We start from the raw sequence: 19,528 nt of genomic DNA on the forward strand, positions 1-19,528 counted from the left end.
ATGTTTCAGGATTAAGAGTGACTTTATTTTGATTTTGTTTCTCTTCCGGTTTTTGGTCATCAATCATTTCTGTTGCTTTTATTAGCGGGATTGTGCCATAATTTAATTTTAATTGTTGTTCTTTTATATCTACAACTCCTTCAAAATGTTCTAAAAAATCACATCCTAAAATTCCGTCAAAATCGATATCTAAATCGTGAATATAAACTTTGTGTTCAACTCTATTTTTTCCGAATGGTAATAATACAGATTCATTAATTGTTACTTTTCCTTCAGTTACTCCTGTTATTTGAATATTTTCTTTAAATCGTTTTGAATAATTTTCTACAGTTTTCTTTTTGAAAATTGATATTCCTGCTCCGGTATCAATTAGTATTTTAAAATTGCTTAAACTGTTTATATAATAAAGATTGCTTAGGATCGGACTTATACGAATAATTGTTCTTTGTTCATTGTTAGAACGGGACTGATATTGGTTTTGATGACTGCCGCAAATTTCTCGGTTATCGGCTGTGCTACGCATGATGGGTCTATTAATAACTTGTCTATATACTGGGTTTGTCGTAATTGGGGCTTGATATTGTCTGAATGACTGTTGGTAGTTCGTATACATGGGTTCTCTATATGAGGGTTGTCTATAGGAGGGTTGTCTAAAGACAGGGTATTGTGAAAATCCTCATAGAATTGTTCTTCTTCATATTGATTTTGAAAATAATTGTTTTCATCGTAAAATGAATTATTTTCCGAACTGTATTCGTCTTGGTATTGGTTGTCATTATAAAAGTATTCATTTTGATCATACTCATTATCATAATTATAGTCATTGTAATCAAGATAATGGGTTCTCATGTTATTACTTATTGGATTTTGGGGATTTTTCTGAATTACTGTAGGCCTATTTTGTGATTGACCGTAATTCTGTTGTCTGAATTGATTCGTTTGATTCGGTTGTGTACGTTGTTGTACTTGGAAGTTTGGTCTTGGAATATATGATTGTTGGTAGTTTTGTGGTCTTTGAAAACCTTGTTGAAAGCTTTGACTTTGATTTCCAATGGGTCTTATTGGATTTTGGCTTTGCATATAATTTCTTTGGAAATTATTTTGGGTGTTTGCCATTTGTCTTGGCTTGTTCTGACTTTGATTTGGGGGTAAACGTGTATTCAATCTTTGATTTTCAAAGTATGAGAGCTGTATCTCACGTTTTATTCTGATTGATGCTTCTAACATCGTTGTTGGATTACTTGCTCGTATTATGTGACCTAATTTGGGTTCTAGTCCTGTCAATAAAGTATTTAATATCATTGACTCGATTAGTACTGATTGTGCTAATTTTTGTTCGTGAGTCAAGTTTGAAGCTTGTATGCAAGATAACATTTTTGCATTGTGACTTTGTAGTCTTGAGAAAAATGTCAGTGCATTTTCTCCATTTCCTTGTTTTATTCTCTGTAGATCTTGAATTAGTGACGTTAGATCTCGCGTATCACCAAAGTGAGAATTTAATAAACCTCTGATCTCTTGATAAGTTCCTGGGTTTCTGGAATTTATCAATTGAGCAGCTTTTCCTCTTAATTTATTTCTAATATGTATTGTGAGTAAAGTTTTTTGTTGATCTACGGCCATACGTTCGGCATGATCGCAAGCATTTATGAAATTTCCTAGCGAAATTGAATCACCATCGTATTCAGGAACAATTGAAAATATTTCAGAAAGTTTGTAGGGTTCAATTGGATCATTATTTTCTGCCATTTTTAAATTATTATTCAAAATTTGAACAAGGGTTAATCAAAATTTCAACTCAATTGTGATGATAATTCAAAGTGTACTCACGCTTTTCCTTATCCTAGTTTCTTATTCTATTCTTCTTTGTTTTTTCTTTTTCGTTGTGGCTTCTGGTTGCTTGGTGTGGCGGGATGAAATCCTACTTCATGAGCTCTGGCTACAGCAAGATGAGCAGCGTTCGACGACTTACGCGTGTTTCCTGGAGTGATTTCTTCACAACGGATGGGCAACGGCGACGACTTATGCGGGTTTCTTGATGCTGAAGAGACCGTCCTGTCCACTGGGGTTGGTGCTGTTCTTCTTCTTGTCGAAAGTCTGGAGACTACCGCTGTTTGGATGTCAGCGTTTCTCAAGATCCTACCGACTGCGCCAATTTGTTATGTGGTTCACACTGAATTTATATTTTTAAAAACAAACTTTATTGAATATAATATTTACAATAAAGTATAAAATGTTACAAAAATGATTCAAGAAATCGACGAACTTGGATAGTCGCGAAGTGGTTCAAGAATCTGATTAAATAATGATTCAAGACATCGACGAACTTGGATAGTCGCGAAAGTGTTCAAGAATGAGGCGTCCTCTTGTTTTCCCATATTTATAGGATCAGGAACTGCTGATGTAGATATGCGTTTCTTCGAATGTTCTAGAAAAACCTTGGAAATGTGCTGAATATGCTGAGTCATTTCCTGGGTAACTGCGTAGTGGCTGATGCAATGTTTGTTTATTATGGTGCAATCCTTGGACAAAGGGTGCATTGATTTTTCTAATATAACATATATATATATATATATATATATATATATATATATATATATATATATATATATATATATATATATATATATATATATATATATATATATATGATGAGCTGTTTTCTCGGGTTTCGCTCCGTGTTCTGTGTATTTTCTCCCCATAAGGATTATTTTCACAACGTTTCGGCAAAGTCTCATTTGCCATCTTCTGGTGATGTCTGGTTTTTTCAACTAGACTCTAGAGTCTAGTTGCCAATAGCACTTGATGAGGGCTATCAAAATGTGGACAGATTTTCAATATGTCTGCGAATAAAGAAGATATGGGCAAAAAAATAATTTGGGATTTTTTGGTTTTTCCTTATATCTCCAGAACCAAAAGAGCTATATTCGATTTCTTCACATCATTGAATAGGTCTCTAAAATACACAACTTTGCTATGATTCAACCGACATTCTATCTCTTATCGTTTACGAGATCCACATGTACAGAAACGAATTTGAATAGCCCTGAATATAAACTTTGGGTTGGTCATGACTGGCCAGTTGAAGAAAAAACTTTGAAACCACCATGTTATTTCTGTTTGTGGGGTTGTAACTCAATTTTGAGGATTCCAGGGAGTAGGAAAAACTCTTTGGTATTATGTCAAGCTTTCGGAAATGTTTATTTCCTTCTTTAGGACTTACAGAAAAATTGTAAACAAATTATCAACACTGTTATAATTTATTTCATAGATGGGATGAGAGTACTTATCTTCGTGAGTTTGAGAGAAGCTTGTTACTTGATAACAATCAAAACTTGTCGGTCATCTTATGCAGAACAGACAGTATAAATATAGATTTTATTTAGATTTCAATCTACATTTGATTGTAGATTGAAATCTTAATTGTGCAACAGGATGGTTGAATTGAGGATATTTGTTTTAGGTCAGTCACGAATAAACGTGATCACATAAATGTGTGATCAGTGTCTATTCATAACTGCCCAATTTTTTTTATTGATCCATGAAACTGACAGTTCACAAAGATCACGTACTCTTGTGTGGAAGTCATGGAACATGTTGAATTGTTTGACAGAACTATCAGTTTCGTGTTCACAATGTGACATGTAAATGTCACAAATCTACATTTATGCTGTTTGTTCTGCATAAGATGACCGACAAGTTTTGATTGTTTCGAAGGAACTAGCTTCTCTCAAACTCACGATCGTAAGTAGTCTCATCCAATCTATGGAATTGTAACAGTGTTAATTTGTTTACAATTTTTTACTAAGCCCTGAAGAAGAAAATAAACAGTTCCGAAAGCTTGACATAATACCAAAGAGTTTTTTTACTCCCTGTCAACCTCAAAATTCACTTCAACCTCACAAACAGAAATCACATATATTACAGAATTAATGTGATTCTTATATAATCAGAAATGATTATTGAATAACGAAATTACTTAGCTCTCTAACTATATTATTAAAGGGGAGCTGTTGGAAGGTAGGTTGCACTATATCGTTTACTTGAACTATACAAGAAAGTATTGTGGCATTAACATTATTGTTTGATGATCATTTGATCGATTTTCTAGATATATCAAATTCTTTTTTATTTCCTTGCCATAGAAACGAGATACTTCATTTGATAACAATGAAAACTAAACTCAGTATATTCGTTTACCTTAGCGTCAATTTCTGTTCGTGATCGAATTATTGTTATTGGTCATGCGATTTTGTATTCCAGGCTTTGAACTTATTTTCCTGTAGTACACTGCGTTATTGTGTTTACGAATGGGAGTTGGGAGTGTAATCAAAACAATCCACAAATATAAACTGAGGGAAAAATTCATTATTGCAAAACATGACTAGTCTTCAGAAATACACGAACAAGATTCATTCAACTACAAATGGGAGGTTCAAATAACATTTATGAGTTAGAAACATTATTTGCTCGACCTGATTGGGTCGATACACGCAATATGGCTGTTCACATCCAGTTTTTATGTATACCGTTCTTTGGAACTTTATATATTCATGCAGTACTCAAATTCAATGATTCGATCTATTCCCAGACGCATAACCAAACTGATTATGTACGGTCCATTATTGTAATATAATTTGTGTGATGGAATCAGCCAATACTCAATGAAAATCTATCAGGACTGAAGAAGATATTGTATAGAGAAACACGGGTTGCATTTTCGTGAAACTGTTTAGTGAAAATCTCACGACAAACTGTTTCTTGAATACAAATGTTATTGATTTATTCTGTTTCTGTGACAATACAATAACAGAATAGATTAACAAATTTATAAAGCTCAGATCAGAGCTTCTTTGGAGTATTGTTCTCATGTATGGAGCTTCGGCACTATCTGGTATCTGTAGAGAAGGGAGGGTGAATGTAGACTCACAGCACTCAGGCCACATATGACTCATTGTACAAACTCCCGAGGAGTTGCCTCCTAGGTCATCGTTCATCCTGTCCTTTCCAGGAAGGTGAACAGGTCACTAGGAGACATCTCCTTTATATTGGTAGGTGTAGGCCAAGAGTCGCAGATCACACACTCTCTTTGGCAACCTTGAGGTGTCTCATGGTGGCCTCCGCGAAGGTTTTGGAAGGTGCAGCGATATCATTGTCGTTGCCCCTGCAGGGGCAGCCGGTTCCTTGCCTTTATTCAAGGTGGAGCTTTTGGCGCCTGCCGCAGGAAATGCCCTTGCTGTTGGAGGTGATCTGCTATGTCCAGCCTGATTCCAAGCGGTAGATTGGGGTGAACATTTCCGTTCATCCCCAGCCACCGCCTTAGATTGAGGTGAGCACTTCTGTCCAGCCTCGGGATTGGTTTTTGTTTTTGTTGTTACATTTATGTGTGCTCCTACGAGTAGCAAAGGAAGAGTTGGTCACCTCTGGCAGAGCCCCGCATTGCCAGAGGTAGGCTGATCACATACCTTGAAGCATACCCTGAAGCTGCTAGATAACATCCATAAAAGAACAATCCACCTGATTGGAGACACGAACTTGCAACTTTGATAGTCTGGAACATCGAAGAAAAATTGGAGATTTGTCACTCTTTTATAGATACTTTCAATAGAGTTGTTCAAGTGACTTTGCACATTAGATTCCACCAAGAGCGGTACATAAATACGCGAGGGACTGTGGCTGCTCATCGTCTTGAAGTTCAGCCTAATACACCTTGAACTTCACTGTAGAACTCTTTCATTTGGAGAACTGCGTTTATGTAGGATACATTTCATGAGAACGTTTTTCTGAATGGATTTAATCTCCAGCGATTCAAACCAACGTGAATTGCTACCTCTCCTAAAGCGCCTTGAGGATTTTTGTGTTCTGCTTGTGTTTAGTTCAAGAAAAAAAATTGAAAGAATGTTTTAGAAAATTAGCAAACCCAAGGTTCATATTTTTTGTACAAAACAAAAAAAAATTCGATGAGTTGATGATTTGTCAGTCATCCTAACCATACTGTTTCAAAACTGTTTCTATTATGCATCAAAAACCTATCAAAAATCATAAGTGATTCAATACATTTCTTTCTGAACAACAACACATATGTCTTATTTCTCCATTAACTTGTCCGATTTTTTTCACGAGTGAGACAAAAGGTCCGTCATATGAATTACTTATCTGTCTCTTTAGAAAGCTTTTGACGATTGAGATATTGATAACAATTTCCTCGTCAACGCTTGTAACAAATTTTACATCTCCTTTCAGTTAGATTCCAAAATATATAGTGACACCATTGAAGTTGGTAATATAAGACATCTTACGTCAATAACAGACTAACATGCAATTGGACTTGGCATTTGTTTTTGCTGTAATAAACCCAACAATAATAAATAACACTCATTAACTGAACATTGTTTCTCATGCCCATGCTCAAATTTCAACAAACTGAGACTGAAAAGACTATTTTTTGTCAAATTCGACAATTACTCTGAAAAAGGGGTTGGTGGATAACAGGATCAATTTTTTCTTTAAAAAAATGTATTCCTGCCGACGTTTCGAATTCAATTAAATTCTTCTTCAGGGCTCTGTAACAATGAATTTTCATAAATATACCTTCCACAACACTCATACAATTATTTTCGTTCCAATTTCACAAGAAATGATGAATTCTTAGTTAAATTACCGAAAAGTAGTTTTTTCGTGCTGATAATAATACTATTTTAAAAACCATCAGACATATCAGATACGTATTTGAAAAATGAAAATGAAAAACATTGCAACAACAAATTTTCGAGACAACTCCAACACAAAACAACATGAAACAAACGAATGGCTTTATCTGTGATTCTGATAAGGTGGTGTCTGTTTTTTAATCAATGGCAGAAAGAAAAAGAAATAATGTAGTATCAAGGCCACCGACATCTCTTCTAGTGTTAACACTAACGCATTTGAGGATATGTATCATTTCGCTCAAAAGTCTGTTTGATAAATATGGTTGAATATCTAGAATAGTTGGATGATCAAAATAAAAAATGTGTTCATATTCATTTTCATATTCAACGAGAGTTGTGGGGCTTTTATATTCAGTTTTTTAGAGTCTCTCATGTGTTCTGAAACTTGTGTTTTAAGACACCGTCCAGTTTGACCAGCATATCATTTGTGACAGATCAATTTGTACACAATATCGGATTGTAATTCTTGTGATGTTTTAGTTTTTTGTTTCGAGAAAAAATGTTTTCCAACTGTATCTTCATTTGAAAAAGCCACTTTTATTTCTTCGGTACTAAGTAGTTTAACAGATAAATTTTCTGCAGATGGAATTTTGTGATATTTGGGTTTCACCCCTGTATTTTGGGAGGAGAACCTTCTTTCTTTAATTATTTTTCTAATAAGGGCTCTACGAAAATTATTTTTCACTAGGTAATCCTCAATTAATTGAAGATTTTTGTTATCGAATTCAGAATTAGAAATGGCAATTGCTCTTGATTTCAAATTTCTTATGATGTTGATTTTACTATGAAAATTATGTTTCGAGAAATAATTTGAGAATCTCGCAGAAAAAGTTGGTTTATGATACCAGTCTTCCTTCAAAATTCGGTTTGCATCTTTGATTATTTCAGTAAAAATGCTAACGAATTGTTTTTTTTCCATTTCTAGAGTAAATTTTCGTTTTGGATTAAAACTATGAAAAGTGTCTAATGTTTCAGTTTGTTTATTTTTTGGAATGTAAGTAACAATGTCGTCAACATATCTTTTGAAAAATTAGAATGAAAATGACAACTTCTTAATGCATATATTTTGTAGTTCTGCCATGACCAAGTTTGCATAAATGGGTGACATACAATTACCCATCCCCAACCCAAAAATTTGTTTGTGAAAAGATCCATTGTAACAAAAATTATTGGAATATATACAGTTGGAAAGCAGGAGAGACTCTAAGAAACTGAATATAAAAACCCCACAGCTCTCGTTGAAGATGAAAAAGAATATGGACATATTTTTGATTTTGATCAATCATCCAACCATTCTAGATGTTCAACCATATTTATCAAAAAAACTTTTGAGCAAAATGATACATGTTATATCAGACCACATAACATACACGTTATATATTCCAGCTACGATACAACATACATATCCTCGAATGCGATAGTGTTAACAGTAGAAGAGATGTCGATGACCTTAATACTGCATATTTTAATTCGATACGTAAAATACCTGAATAATTTACACTTTTTTCATAATTTTTCTTTCTGCCATTGATTAAAAAACAGACACTACCTTATCATGTCGTTTTGTGTTGGTGTTGTTTCGACAATTTGTTGTTGCAATGTTTTTTATTTTTATTTTTTAAATACGTATGTAATATGTCTGATAGTTTTCAAAATAGTATTATCATCAACACGAAAAAATTACTTTTCGGTGAGTTATTTAATTAGGAACTCATTATTTCTCATGAAATTGAAACGATATTAATCATATACGTTTTGTGGAAGGTATGCTTATGAAAATTCATTGCTTCAGAGCCCTGAAGAAGATCTTGATTAAATTCGAAACGTCGGCAAGAATACAATTTTTTTTAATTGATCCTGTTACACAACCAACACCTTTTTCGGAAAAATTATTGGATCACTAAATTAGTTAACTTTGACAATTACTTCTATTTAAACACAAAAGATGACCCCATCAGTTGAGATTCATTCCTACGTGTATAACATGGCATGCTGTCTAATTTTTATGTTATTATCAATCTTTATCAATATAATTAGGATGAAATATTAGATGAATAGAAAATAATTCGTAAATGTTATAAATTACAAGTAACAATAAAACTGAAAAATGAAGAAATCAGGTATCAATTCAAATATATAGGGTCTTCCAACAGAAACATCCGTTCTTTGACAATTGATATCGGTCATTTTGTTGAAGCTACATCTGTCAAATCAGTCATTTACAGTGCTGCCGTTAAGGTTCTATTGTACCGCATTCGGTACTATTCCATGATTTTGATACGAAGGTACTACCCGGATCAATATGTAGACTAGTCAGTACTATAATCTCAATTTTTTTGACATTTTCACGTTGACTTCCATTGAGTACAATAAAAAATGACAATATGATAATATGTGTGGCAACCATGTAATTTCGTGTTTCAAGTTCCAGATCACCAAATACCGTACTCATGTCAAAATTGTGAGCTGTCATCACAACTCTGCATTGTTTAATCCTATGTTCTGTGTCGTGTCTGTGAACTGTGGTTCTGTCATCTGTCAGTCAGTCAGCAGTACATCCACTGACATAACGTTATGTCGATGAGTACAGCAGAGCAGAATAGCAATTTTAACTTTTAACCTCACATTTGAGAAATTTGTTTTGTTGTTTTGTCAAAATAAATAAGAATCTGGACAGGTAAATATAAAATGGATTAAAAATGAACTTAAAATATGTATCCCTTTGTTTATCATTAGGTACCTGATAGCATTGGGTCGAGACACTCCAAGTTCACAACAAGAAAATGGAAATATTCCAATGGGGAATGTTTCTCAATTCGGGTTATTACAGCAAATACAAGTTTGAACAAAATAAAGTGGAGTTTGATTCATGAGTTTTTCAAATTCACTTCGAAAAGTATTCAAATTGATGTTTCAAATGTTTAAATTTTTAACGGGATTTGTTTCTGATTCACATATTGGCAACACCGCCTATACCAAGTTGAAATAATTTATACCTACCTAGATATCCTACTTCAAAAAAGGAAAATTATCTTTATAATCAACAATTAAGGCAAAATATAAATTATAGTTCAATACAAGTCAGAAGTCATCAAGGAGTTGTGGTCAGAAGATTCTTTTGATAAAGTAGTAAATACAGCGTCCTTAAAAAATCAGATTCAAAGTTTTGCTCCTCGATTCATGGGTAATTCCCATCAAGACGCCCAGGAGTTTCTCCGTTATCTTTTAGAAGGATTACATGAAGAGGTTAATATAATTAATGAGAAACCTAAACCAATCTTAACGGAGATTGACGAAAAATTGAGCGACAGCGGAAATGCACAAGAGTCATGGCTCACATATTTGAGGATGCATAACTCTAAGATTGTAGATAATTTCGTTGGCCAATTGAAATCCACAATGAAATGCACACACTGTGGATACTCTTCAGTAACATTTGATCCTTTCTGGGATTTGTCTCTCTCCATACCACAAAGAACCGACCAATTGAGTTTGTGGCAATGCTTAGATTATTTTACAAGAGAAGAAACTTTGGATGGAATTGAAAAACCGACGTGTTCGAAATGCAAGGAAAGGAGAAAATGCATAAAGTCCCTATCAATCCACAAGTTTCCCTATATTTTAGTAATACATCTAAAAAGATTCTCTACAACTGAAAATAGAGGCAAATTGAATGATGTCATCGAATTTCCTCTAGAAGGATTGGATATGGACAATTTTGCAGGAGAAAATGTGGCTACTTGTTATAATCTATATGCACTTTTAAATCACAGTGGGACTACTAACAGAGGACATTATACAGCATACTGCAGACACCCGTATACTAGCGCGTGGCACAAATACAACGATTCACACGTGTCACCAATTTCACCAAAGTCGCTTGTGAGTGGAGAAGCATACGTCCTCTTTTATGTAAAGGATGGAACAAAATCGCGCCTTCAAGATAACCGAGGGAAAGTTTAACTTTTAGTTTCTTCAATTTTGTAATTTTTTTCATAATCAGTTAACTAGTTTGGTGATCAAATAATTTTTAAGGAAAAAGGTTGGTTGGATAACAGGTTCAATTGTTTAAAAAAAAAACAATTGTTTTCTTGTTGAAGAGCAATTACAAAGTTCAATACCACCTCCACAAGCCACATAAACAACAGTTGTTTTGTTAGTTATTTATATAGAGGAAGATAGGTTAGGTGCACAAAATGTCATATGTCATAGAATGTCTCGCAATTCGGAACATAAGTAAACAGAACAGCACGCCTCTCAAATATGTCATCTTTGTTTGTCTCATACAGGTAACAGATTCATTGTCCTTTATTTGCTATAACCGATGTTGCCAAATGGTGAAATAGAAACGAATCCCTTTAAATGTTGAATACATTATTTTATTCTTCTTTTTTAAGTATTTAAATATTTTTTTAAAGACGAAGGTTGAAATGATAAGTTTAAAATGCGTTCTTTTAGAGCTCTTTTATGAAAACTACTTGATTTTCGTCAGGAGAAACATTCCCCATTCTTGAGTTTGAAAATCAAAGATCAAACCCAGATCTGAAAAATAATTCTGAGGATATAGGTAATGATACATTCCATAAAAAGAAGTATAAAAGAACTTATAAGTATAATTTCAAATGGGGTAATGTGAGTAAAAAAAATTTTTGAAGATTTTTTTGAAGATTGATATATTACTACTTTTAAGGAGTTCTCAGGTCTTTTGTAAAGGTTTGCTAGGAAATGACCATTGTTTCACATGGATACCTAACCAATAATTATCAAATAAAACATATTAGCCATTCTCTCTCTATGCAAAAATGTTTGCTATTGTTCATTTGAAAGATTATATGAATGTTTTTTATTTATTTCTGTGACGTAGTACGAAATTGTCGAATTTGGGACGATACCAATGCATCCCGAAAAAGTCACTGTTTGGTGTGGATTTTGGGCTGGCGGCGTCATTCGGTCCATATTTCTTTGATAACGAGGTTGCCAAGGCCAGTACTGTTTTCCTGAATAGGATGATCTGGACACCAATGACATGTGGTTTCAACAGGACGGGGCTATACGTGCCTACAGCTCATACTACATTAGATATTTAACACGAGCGGTTTGAGGGAATGGTAATCTCACGTGGAGGTGATGTGAATTGGCCTCCGAGAACGTGCGATTAGTCCTCTTTGATTTTTATTGTGGGTTTTTCTTGAGTCATAGATGTAAGCGAATGAACCACAAATCACAGCAGTCCTGAAAGCCAACATAACCCATGCTATCGGCCAAATTCTACCTGATATATGCGACGAAGTCATGGAAAATTGGACGTTTCAGATGTGCTCTACACAGTGAAGCTGTAGCGAACATTTGAACGATGTTATATCCCACACATATGACATCAATAGGTCTTTCAAACGACGGAAAAATTTCGATTATATTTCACACACACTTTATATTATTCAAATTCAAAGATAGGACGCGTTTAATGAAATATCTTTCATAATAAAATACGTATGTATAATATTTCTTGCCGAATATCGTCCTTTGCACCCAATTTCGCTCAATACCGTGTCAATATCGTTCAATATCGTGAATATGGCTGAAAATCACTCATTAATGCTCAAATTTACTGGATGTCGTCCTTTGCGCTCAATACTGGTGACTCTTATGAATTTCAAGTAATAATAATACTGGAAAATGAAGACATTAGGTACTCAATCGAACATTATCAATTTCCTCTGACGGTCTCAATATCGTCTGAGTGGCGCTAGAAATTGCCTCAATACGAACAACTTCAACATTGCTCAATTTCGATATCATCAATTTTGCCAATATCGTTAAATATCACTCAATATCGCTCAATATCGTCCTTTGCGCTCAATACTTGTGAATTTCATTATCTTGACTATTTCGTAGTTTTAAGAAATCGATTCTTTCATTGCAGATGTCGAAATCAGATAGCAAGAGAGTGGTCCTTCACCCAGTGAGTTGGAGAACAAGTGGCCTGTTCCGATGCGAAGTGTCGGCAGAAGCACCTTCATTTGCATCTGCTCAGAGTGAGGCCAAAATGGAAATCATATGTGAGTGATATATTTATAATTATAATATTATAATCAAGATACCATTTCGGAGACTCCATGTATACAGCATTTTTATTTAATCAGAATTATTCAGGCAAAATAAACTCCAATGTTAGTTCCACTACTGAATTTAAAGCGCCTCAAACTAGACGATGATATTAGAAGTCGAGAGCTCGGGTTGAACCGCATCTGGTGTTTTCAACTGTTCGTCGTTTTGGCTTCAGCTAAGAAGGTTTGATTACACGGAGGTCTCCATCTGCTCACTTCTCAAGTAGTAACACGTTTAAAGGGTTTTGTGACTCGAGGCTGGAGTCTGCCTACTCCCCAGGTCTCGTCATTGGTCTCCAGAAGGGTCTCAATCTACCTACTCCCAAGAGTTGACTGTGGGTCCACCAACCCATGCTGGGTTGATGCCCTGAGTTGAAATCTTCCCCACGCGGTTACCGTGTACAGAACATCACATCTCGTCCATCCACACGCGCTCCTTCGGAGCGGTCTTCAACTTACTGATGGGCACTTCGGCAAGATTGACATTTGACCTCCTTCGGTCAGAAGTCAGCTTTTAGGTGCTTTTACTTTCAAATCTGTTTTGTTTTGTCTTGGTTTTTCTAAATGAATTTTTGCATGGGATCCCCAAAAACCAACCGAAGACTATTGCTTAAAAAGATATTGCGGTCGAGTGTTGCTCGTTGAACCTGAAAAACAAGTGTTTGTTGTCTATTTAAAAAAATGTATACTTACTGGAGCCGACTGACATCGACTCTCGGAGGTGGACGTTGATTCTGTTTGGTTGGCCTTCTATGTTTATCTCTCTCTCGGAATCTGGGGTCATGCATTGTGAAGATCGCGTAGCGCTGGATTGTCGTGCGCTCGAATTCTGTCAAGCGCGTCTTCAGCGTGCATCTCGTAGTGCATGTTCAGGTCTAGATTCCAGAATATGTACCTATTCGGTACATATCTTGGAGCGTTTACCGCGGCCCTTACCCACGCGTTCATAAACGACTGGATCTGTCTTCTGTATGTTGCTGCGCACCGGTCCCAGGCAGTGCAGGCATACAGGATTATTGGTAATATTACGGTCTTAATCATCAGCAGTTTCACTTTCAGTCTCATGCTGCTTTTTCGACCTATTATTGGGAATAGGTTATGTCGCGCAGATCTCGCTATTCCTATTCTCTGCCGTACGTAAGACCTGAATGATAATGTTTTGTCTAGGGTGACTTCCTTGTCGGTCCACGAAATCTCTTGCCCCTTGGAGGTGATGTTTCCTTCCGGGTCTGCCCGGATTTTTGTCTGGGTTTATACTGATCTTCCAAAGGTTGGCCCAATCTTCTAATCTGTACACCTGCTATTGCAAGTATCTGATAACTTGCGCATGGCTAGTTGATCTTGCCTGTGGGTCCACAAGCTCTGGTCAGGTATTTATGTTCCTGGACGATAGAGGGGTGCACCGGTAGTGGAAGCGAGGGTGGAGGTGGTAGTGAGAACGGGGGTGTGACCTGCAGAAGCGAGGTGAGCAATGTTGTGGGATGTACGCCATGAACGAGGTGATGATTGTGAAACATCTAGTTTGTTGAGGCAGTTGGGACGTTTTGAATTTCAATAGCTTCGTGTATTATCCTGGGCCGGAGAATTTTTTCGATGGCAGTGGGTTTGGTGTTTTCGAAGCTTATTGTGTATCAAGATCACGTTTGGAGAGGGATGAAGCTGGATCTGATTTACGGACAGCAAGCTCATGTTCATAGGATCTATTGGAGACTTTTCTGTTGGTCTCACCGGTGTAAGTTCTGGAGCAGATGCAACATGGTGTTTCTTATATGCGAGGGAAATTTTTTAGAACTCAATGAGAAAGCATGTGCATTAATATAACACTCAATAAAAACAACACATAAACCTGGTTACATCAATATCAAAGTTTTACATACAAAAGAAGTATTTTCAAACAACCTTTTCTTGAAATGGTCGAATTCAATGTGTCTTCCAATTGTATCAATGAAAAACTGACATTACACAGAAACCCTGTTAGTTTTCGAAATTTGAACCTGGGTTTTTTTAATATTTGATTTTTGTAGACTTTACATTCTTTCATGAACAATTGAAGATGTTCTCACTGTGAAAATTGGTGCTGTAGTTTTGGGAGATACATTTCTTCAGTAAATTTTCTCCTTTCTGATGATCTTTTTCGAAACTTCGAATATCTGCTATAATTTTCGAAATATTAACAGGAAACGAACACCTCTTTTTCTGTTGAACTGAATCTTGAACTATTTGCTATAACTTTGTGTGAAAATATTAATCGAATGGCACCTCAATCATTATTTTGGAAGAAGACGAACTGAAATTATGAGGCATAATACTTGTAAGTGACCAGTGTAATATCGCATGTAATAGCATGTAATATCGAAATAATATCTATTGTGAAAATTGCATTTAAAATATTACCGATGCAAATCACTTTCGATATACTTAACTGGAGTAGTTTTCCTTTAAAGTTTGTCGAGTGGATGAACGAACAAAATTAGTGCTGCTCTTCTTCAATTAATTACTGTGCTACATGTTTCAATGAAGACAAACCTGAATTATTTTGTAATCCAATGGCTTCATTGAATTCTTAGTAGAAATTCTTGAAAGGAGTATCGATCCATACTGAGAGACGGAAGTGAACAATTGGATTAGGCAGAACCAAGTGGATGCGATTACTCGATTTATTTTCATTAGTGTTTGAATAGAACTTTCTTAATCCAAATTAAAACAATTAAAAAGCTTGAACGAAAGTTTATCGCTGTCGACATGTCTGATGTAAACGAATATTGGTGATAAATCGCACACAGAAATCCAAATGTTGTAGTATTTCATTCACCTGGCTGTTGGCTGTTTTCATATAAATATAGAATGAACATGAATTTGAATCTTTAACAATCTCCCCTCGTCTTTCTTTATCAATCCTCTCAGACTTTATCATCTAGTTCCTCTCCTCTTCAATATTTCAAAATGGTCATCACTGGTATATTCATTTCAGCCGACTTACCTAGATGAATTACCTTTAAAATTCTTTTTAGATATCGACAAAATAATGAAATATCTCGAAGAAATGCTGGCATTACTTTTAGACATTCCAGATAGTATGCTCTACTTTGAATTGAAGGGATTATATTTTTAGGAGTGATTCATTTTTTGGGAAAGAAAGTTTTTGGCTTTCTACTACTCCATCTGATACAAAAAAAGGGATGAGAGAATCTTCCAAAGAAAGGAAGGAAGTATTTGTTTCGAAAGAATTATTTTCTTTCGTGTAATATGAGAGTAGCTGTTTCAGGATGACTTTCTTTCAGTTTGTGACTGAAAGTTACTTCTTTGCATGATCTACACATTCATGTATAGAGTTTCAAGTCGATTAATTCCTTCCTTTCTTTGGAAGATTCTCTCATCCCTTTTTTTGTATCAGATGGAGTAGTAGAAAGCCAAAAACTTTCTTTCCCAAAAAATATGCTCTACTCTTCTTCAGTAGAGAAAGGACAAGGTCCCTTTAGAGCATCATGGGAAGCGTTTCTCCAAAGCTTCAATAACTAAGAAACTCAGATCTCAACAGAATGTGCTACACAAAATATGATCCTTCGATAATGAAGTTAACACATGTTTGAAAAAATTGACATTGACAAATGGACCTATTCTGGTCCAAAATTGAAAGAAATTCTTAGGGAAAGAGAATATAACCACTTGAAGAATTTGAAAATGTAAAGAAGAGGTGTAGAACTTAATGATCAATACACTTCAGCAAATTATTGGATGGAGACTCAAGTTGTGTAAATGACAGGGTATTTAGTGAACCTAAGAGGAATACCAGGCATATCCCAAGACGGAGGAACCTAGTACAGACATTGTACTGAGACTAAAACCCTTCCTCACATCTTGACATCTTGTCCATTTGGTTAACTTCTGAGAAACACCATCCATCACCTAATAGCCACAACATTATCTGATGAATTCGAAGTTTATGAGGAAGTCAACTGTACAACTTGCAAGGGTAGCATTAGGAGAATTGACATTATGGCAATAGGTAGAAAGAAAAATATTGCATTCATATCGGATCCAACAATAAGATTCGAAATAGGTAATTCTCAACCTGCTGAAGTTAACACAGGGACCAACCATCAGATTCTTCAAGGAGAAATTAAAATGAATGGTGAAATAAAAGTCATTGATTATTTCATTGTTTTCATTGGTTCCCAGGAAACAATTTTCAAATTCCACAAATCTTTGCTAACGCAGTTATTATTAGTAACGTCTTTTGCAATTAAAGGTGGAACTAGAACCTCTGATTGGTAAAACGTTCGTCGAGGAAAATATTGCATTTCTGGTAATTGGGAAAATGGCTTATTTTGGAACTTCTGCATTACATGAGTATTGAGTTCAAGGGCATGAAACAATAACGATTTATTTTACAATATAAAATGGACATTACGTTACATCAGACAATAAACAAGGGCAGGATGAATTCCACTAAAACCGATTTGGTTGTGCGTGGAAGGGTTTCTGGTATTTGTATTGCTAACAGGAGCAGTATTGGAGCAGTATCAAGTGGCTTTAAGATCGAATGGATACTAGTCCAGTCATTATAGTAAGTTCACCTCGGAATTCGAGATACCCAGCTGTAAGTCTGTAAATACTTGTATATTGACACCCTTAAAGTTGTCTCAAAACCTACATATGGTAGGGTGTAAGCAACTATTAAATTTCAAGGTCAAAGGTCACAAAAATCGGTTTTCTGCGCTTTTTTTGGAAATATCTCATTTCCTATGGGTTTTTTGCTATTTGTTTTCATCATCAATATTGTAGAATACAAAATTCTCTACAAATTTTGTTTGAACAAATTTTTTATACAGTGAACCGTTTTCGAGATAGAGGGCGGAGAGCACGCGGTCACAGCATCACTTCAGGTCAACCGGTGCCTCCGGTCGAAAACGCGCCATATATAGTTGATGAACTATCGATAAATCAATGATTATAAATATTTGTCAATTTTTATTAACTATTATATTATATTTTATCATTTTTTTCCTAATTTATTCACTTTTTATTCAGTATTAATTTATTTAACAACACTTACCTGTCCATGTAATTGCAGAATTGTTAATGAAAATATAGGAATTATATCTGAATTTCAACCTAATTATTATTTATAACTTCTTACATGATGAAAAAAAAAACAATAAATTATGAATCAATCTTTTTATTAAAAAATATCATTGAATGCATTTATTTTTATTGAAAGTGAAGAAATGGAATAAAGGGTACAAAATCTACAATTTATAATTTTAATCATCTTCTTCCTCTTCATCGTCGTCTTCTGGGTGCTGGTAAATTTCAAACTGGTCTTCATTATCGTCTTCAACGATATTTGTCTCAAGTTCTTCCATGATTTCGGGGTCAAAGGTTCCATCTTCGTTAATGTCGCTGTGATATGGTAGAGCATTGAGACAAGCTCGCCCATTACATTGGCCACAAGCTAAAGAGCATTGCAAGCCCGCGAACCACAACCAATCTTGCAGTTGCAGAAAATTGTATTAAGCAAATCTTCTGGAGCAGGTGGTAAAATTGTCATGATAGGCTCCAGAAAATCGTTTCGCATTACCCAACCCCATACCTGGTGTTCCAAATCATGTCCTAAACAAGTTTGAACTTGATAATATACACGGTTGAAATGTTGATGAGCAGCTGCACTTGTTGGTGGAATATTTGAAAGCTGCACAGGTTTATTAAGTTTTGTAGACTTGACGTAATGCATATCACGAAGATGATCGAGACTTTTCACAGATTTCGGAGCATTATAGACTGCCAATAAGGTTTGAGTTCCACTCTCTAATAATCTCTGGGCCGAACAATTTTCTTCCTCAAATGCTGCAGCTAGTTCATCCAAATTTGTCAGTTTCTCAATTACTTTTAAAAATGATTTTTTTTCCTTTTCAAAAAGCGCAGAAGTTGTGTCACAGCCACTTAATGCGTGCAGAAATAAAATTTTTTAGAATGAGGATAATTATCAAAACTCTCAGTCGAGTATATCTCCGTTTTTACATTACCTTTCCCAACTTATCTTTGTTATTTCGATTTGATAAGAATTTTTCTTGAGTAACTGGTACAAACATTGTTTCATCGAAACAAACTTCATACGTTTTTGAAAGTGCAGCAGGTCTTCTCTGCTGCTCCATAGCTTTTACGTTCTTACTGTAGTCTGAATATCCGTCAAATACAACAATTATTTTGGAACTGTAATGCCTTTGTAAATAATGCATGTATTTATCAAAAATAATAGAAAAAGTATCTTCTCTGCTCCATACAATATGAATAGATATAGATTTAATGCATGAAGAAAATGATAATATATAATATGATAGTTAATGAAAATTGACAAATATTTATAATCATTGATTTATCGATAGTTCATCAACTATATATGGCGCGTTTTCGACCGGAGGCACCGGTTGACCTGAAGTGTTGCTGTGACCGCGCGCTCTCCGCCCTCTATCTCGAAAACGGTTCATCGTATAAAAAATTTTTTCAAACAAAATTTGTAGAGAATTTTGTATTCTACAATATTGATAATGAATACAAATAGCAAAAAACCTAAGGAAATGAGATATTTCCAAAAAAAGCGCAAAAAACCGATTTTTGTGATCTTTGACCTTGAAATTTAATAGTTGCTTACACCCTACCATATGTAGGTTTTGAGACAACTTTTAGGGTGTCAATATACAAGTATTTACATAC

At 35.0% G+C, this 19,528-nt stretch overlaps 1 protein-coding gene across 2 annotated transcripts in view; it reads left to right on the forward strand.

Annotated features, from left to right (window-relative positions):
- Positions 1-19,528, forward strand: part of LOC111505249 (uncharacterized) — a 265,863-nt gene that overhangs the window by 110,387 nt on the left and 135,948 nt on the right. For both annotated transcript variants that reach the window (XM_074178233.1, XM_074178234.1), the window contains exon 4: positions 12,631-12,766. In XM_074178233.1, the coding sequence (XP_074034334.1) occupies positions 12,631-12,766 (136 nt within the window). The remainder of the gene's footprint in view (positions 1-12,630; positions 12,767-19,528) is intronic.

Source organism: Leptinotarsa decemlineata, unplaced genomic scaffold (genome assembly GCF_025532065.1).
Source record: "Leptinotarsa decemlineata unplaced genomic scaffold, Ldec_3_MD MMD2_tig00003736_RagTag_RagTag, whole genome shotgun sequence".
NCBI classification, from domain to species: domain Eukaryota; kingdom Metazoa; phylum Arthropoda; class Insecta; order Coleoptera; family Chrysomelidae; genus Leptinotarsa; species Leptinotarsa decemlineata.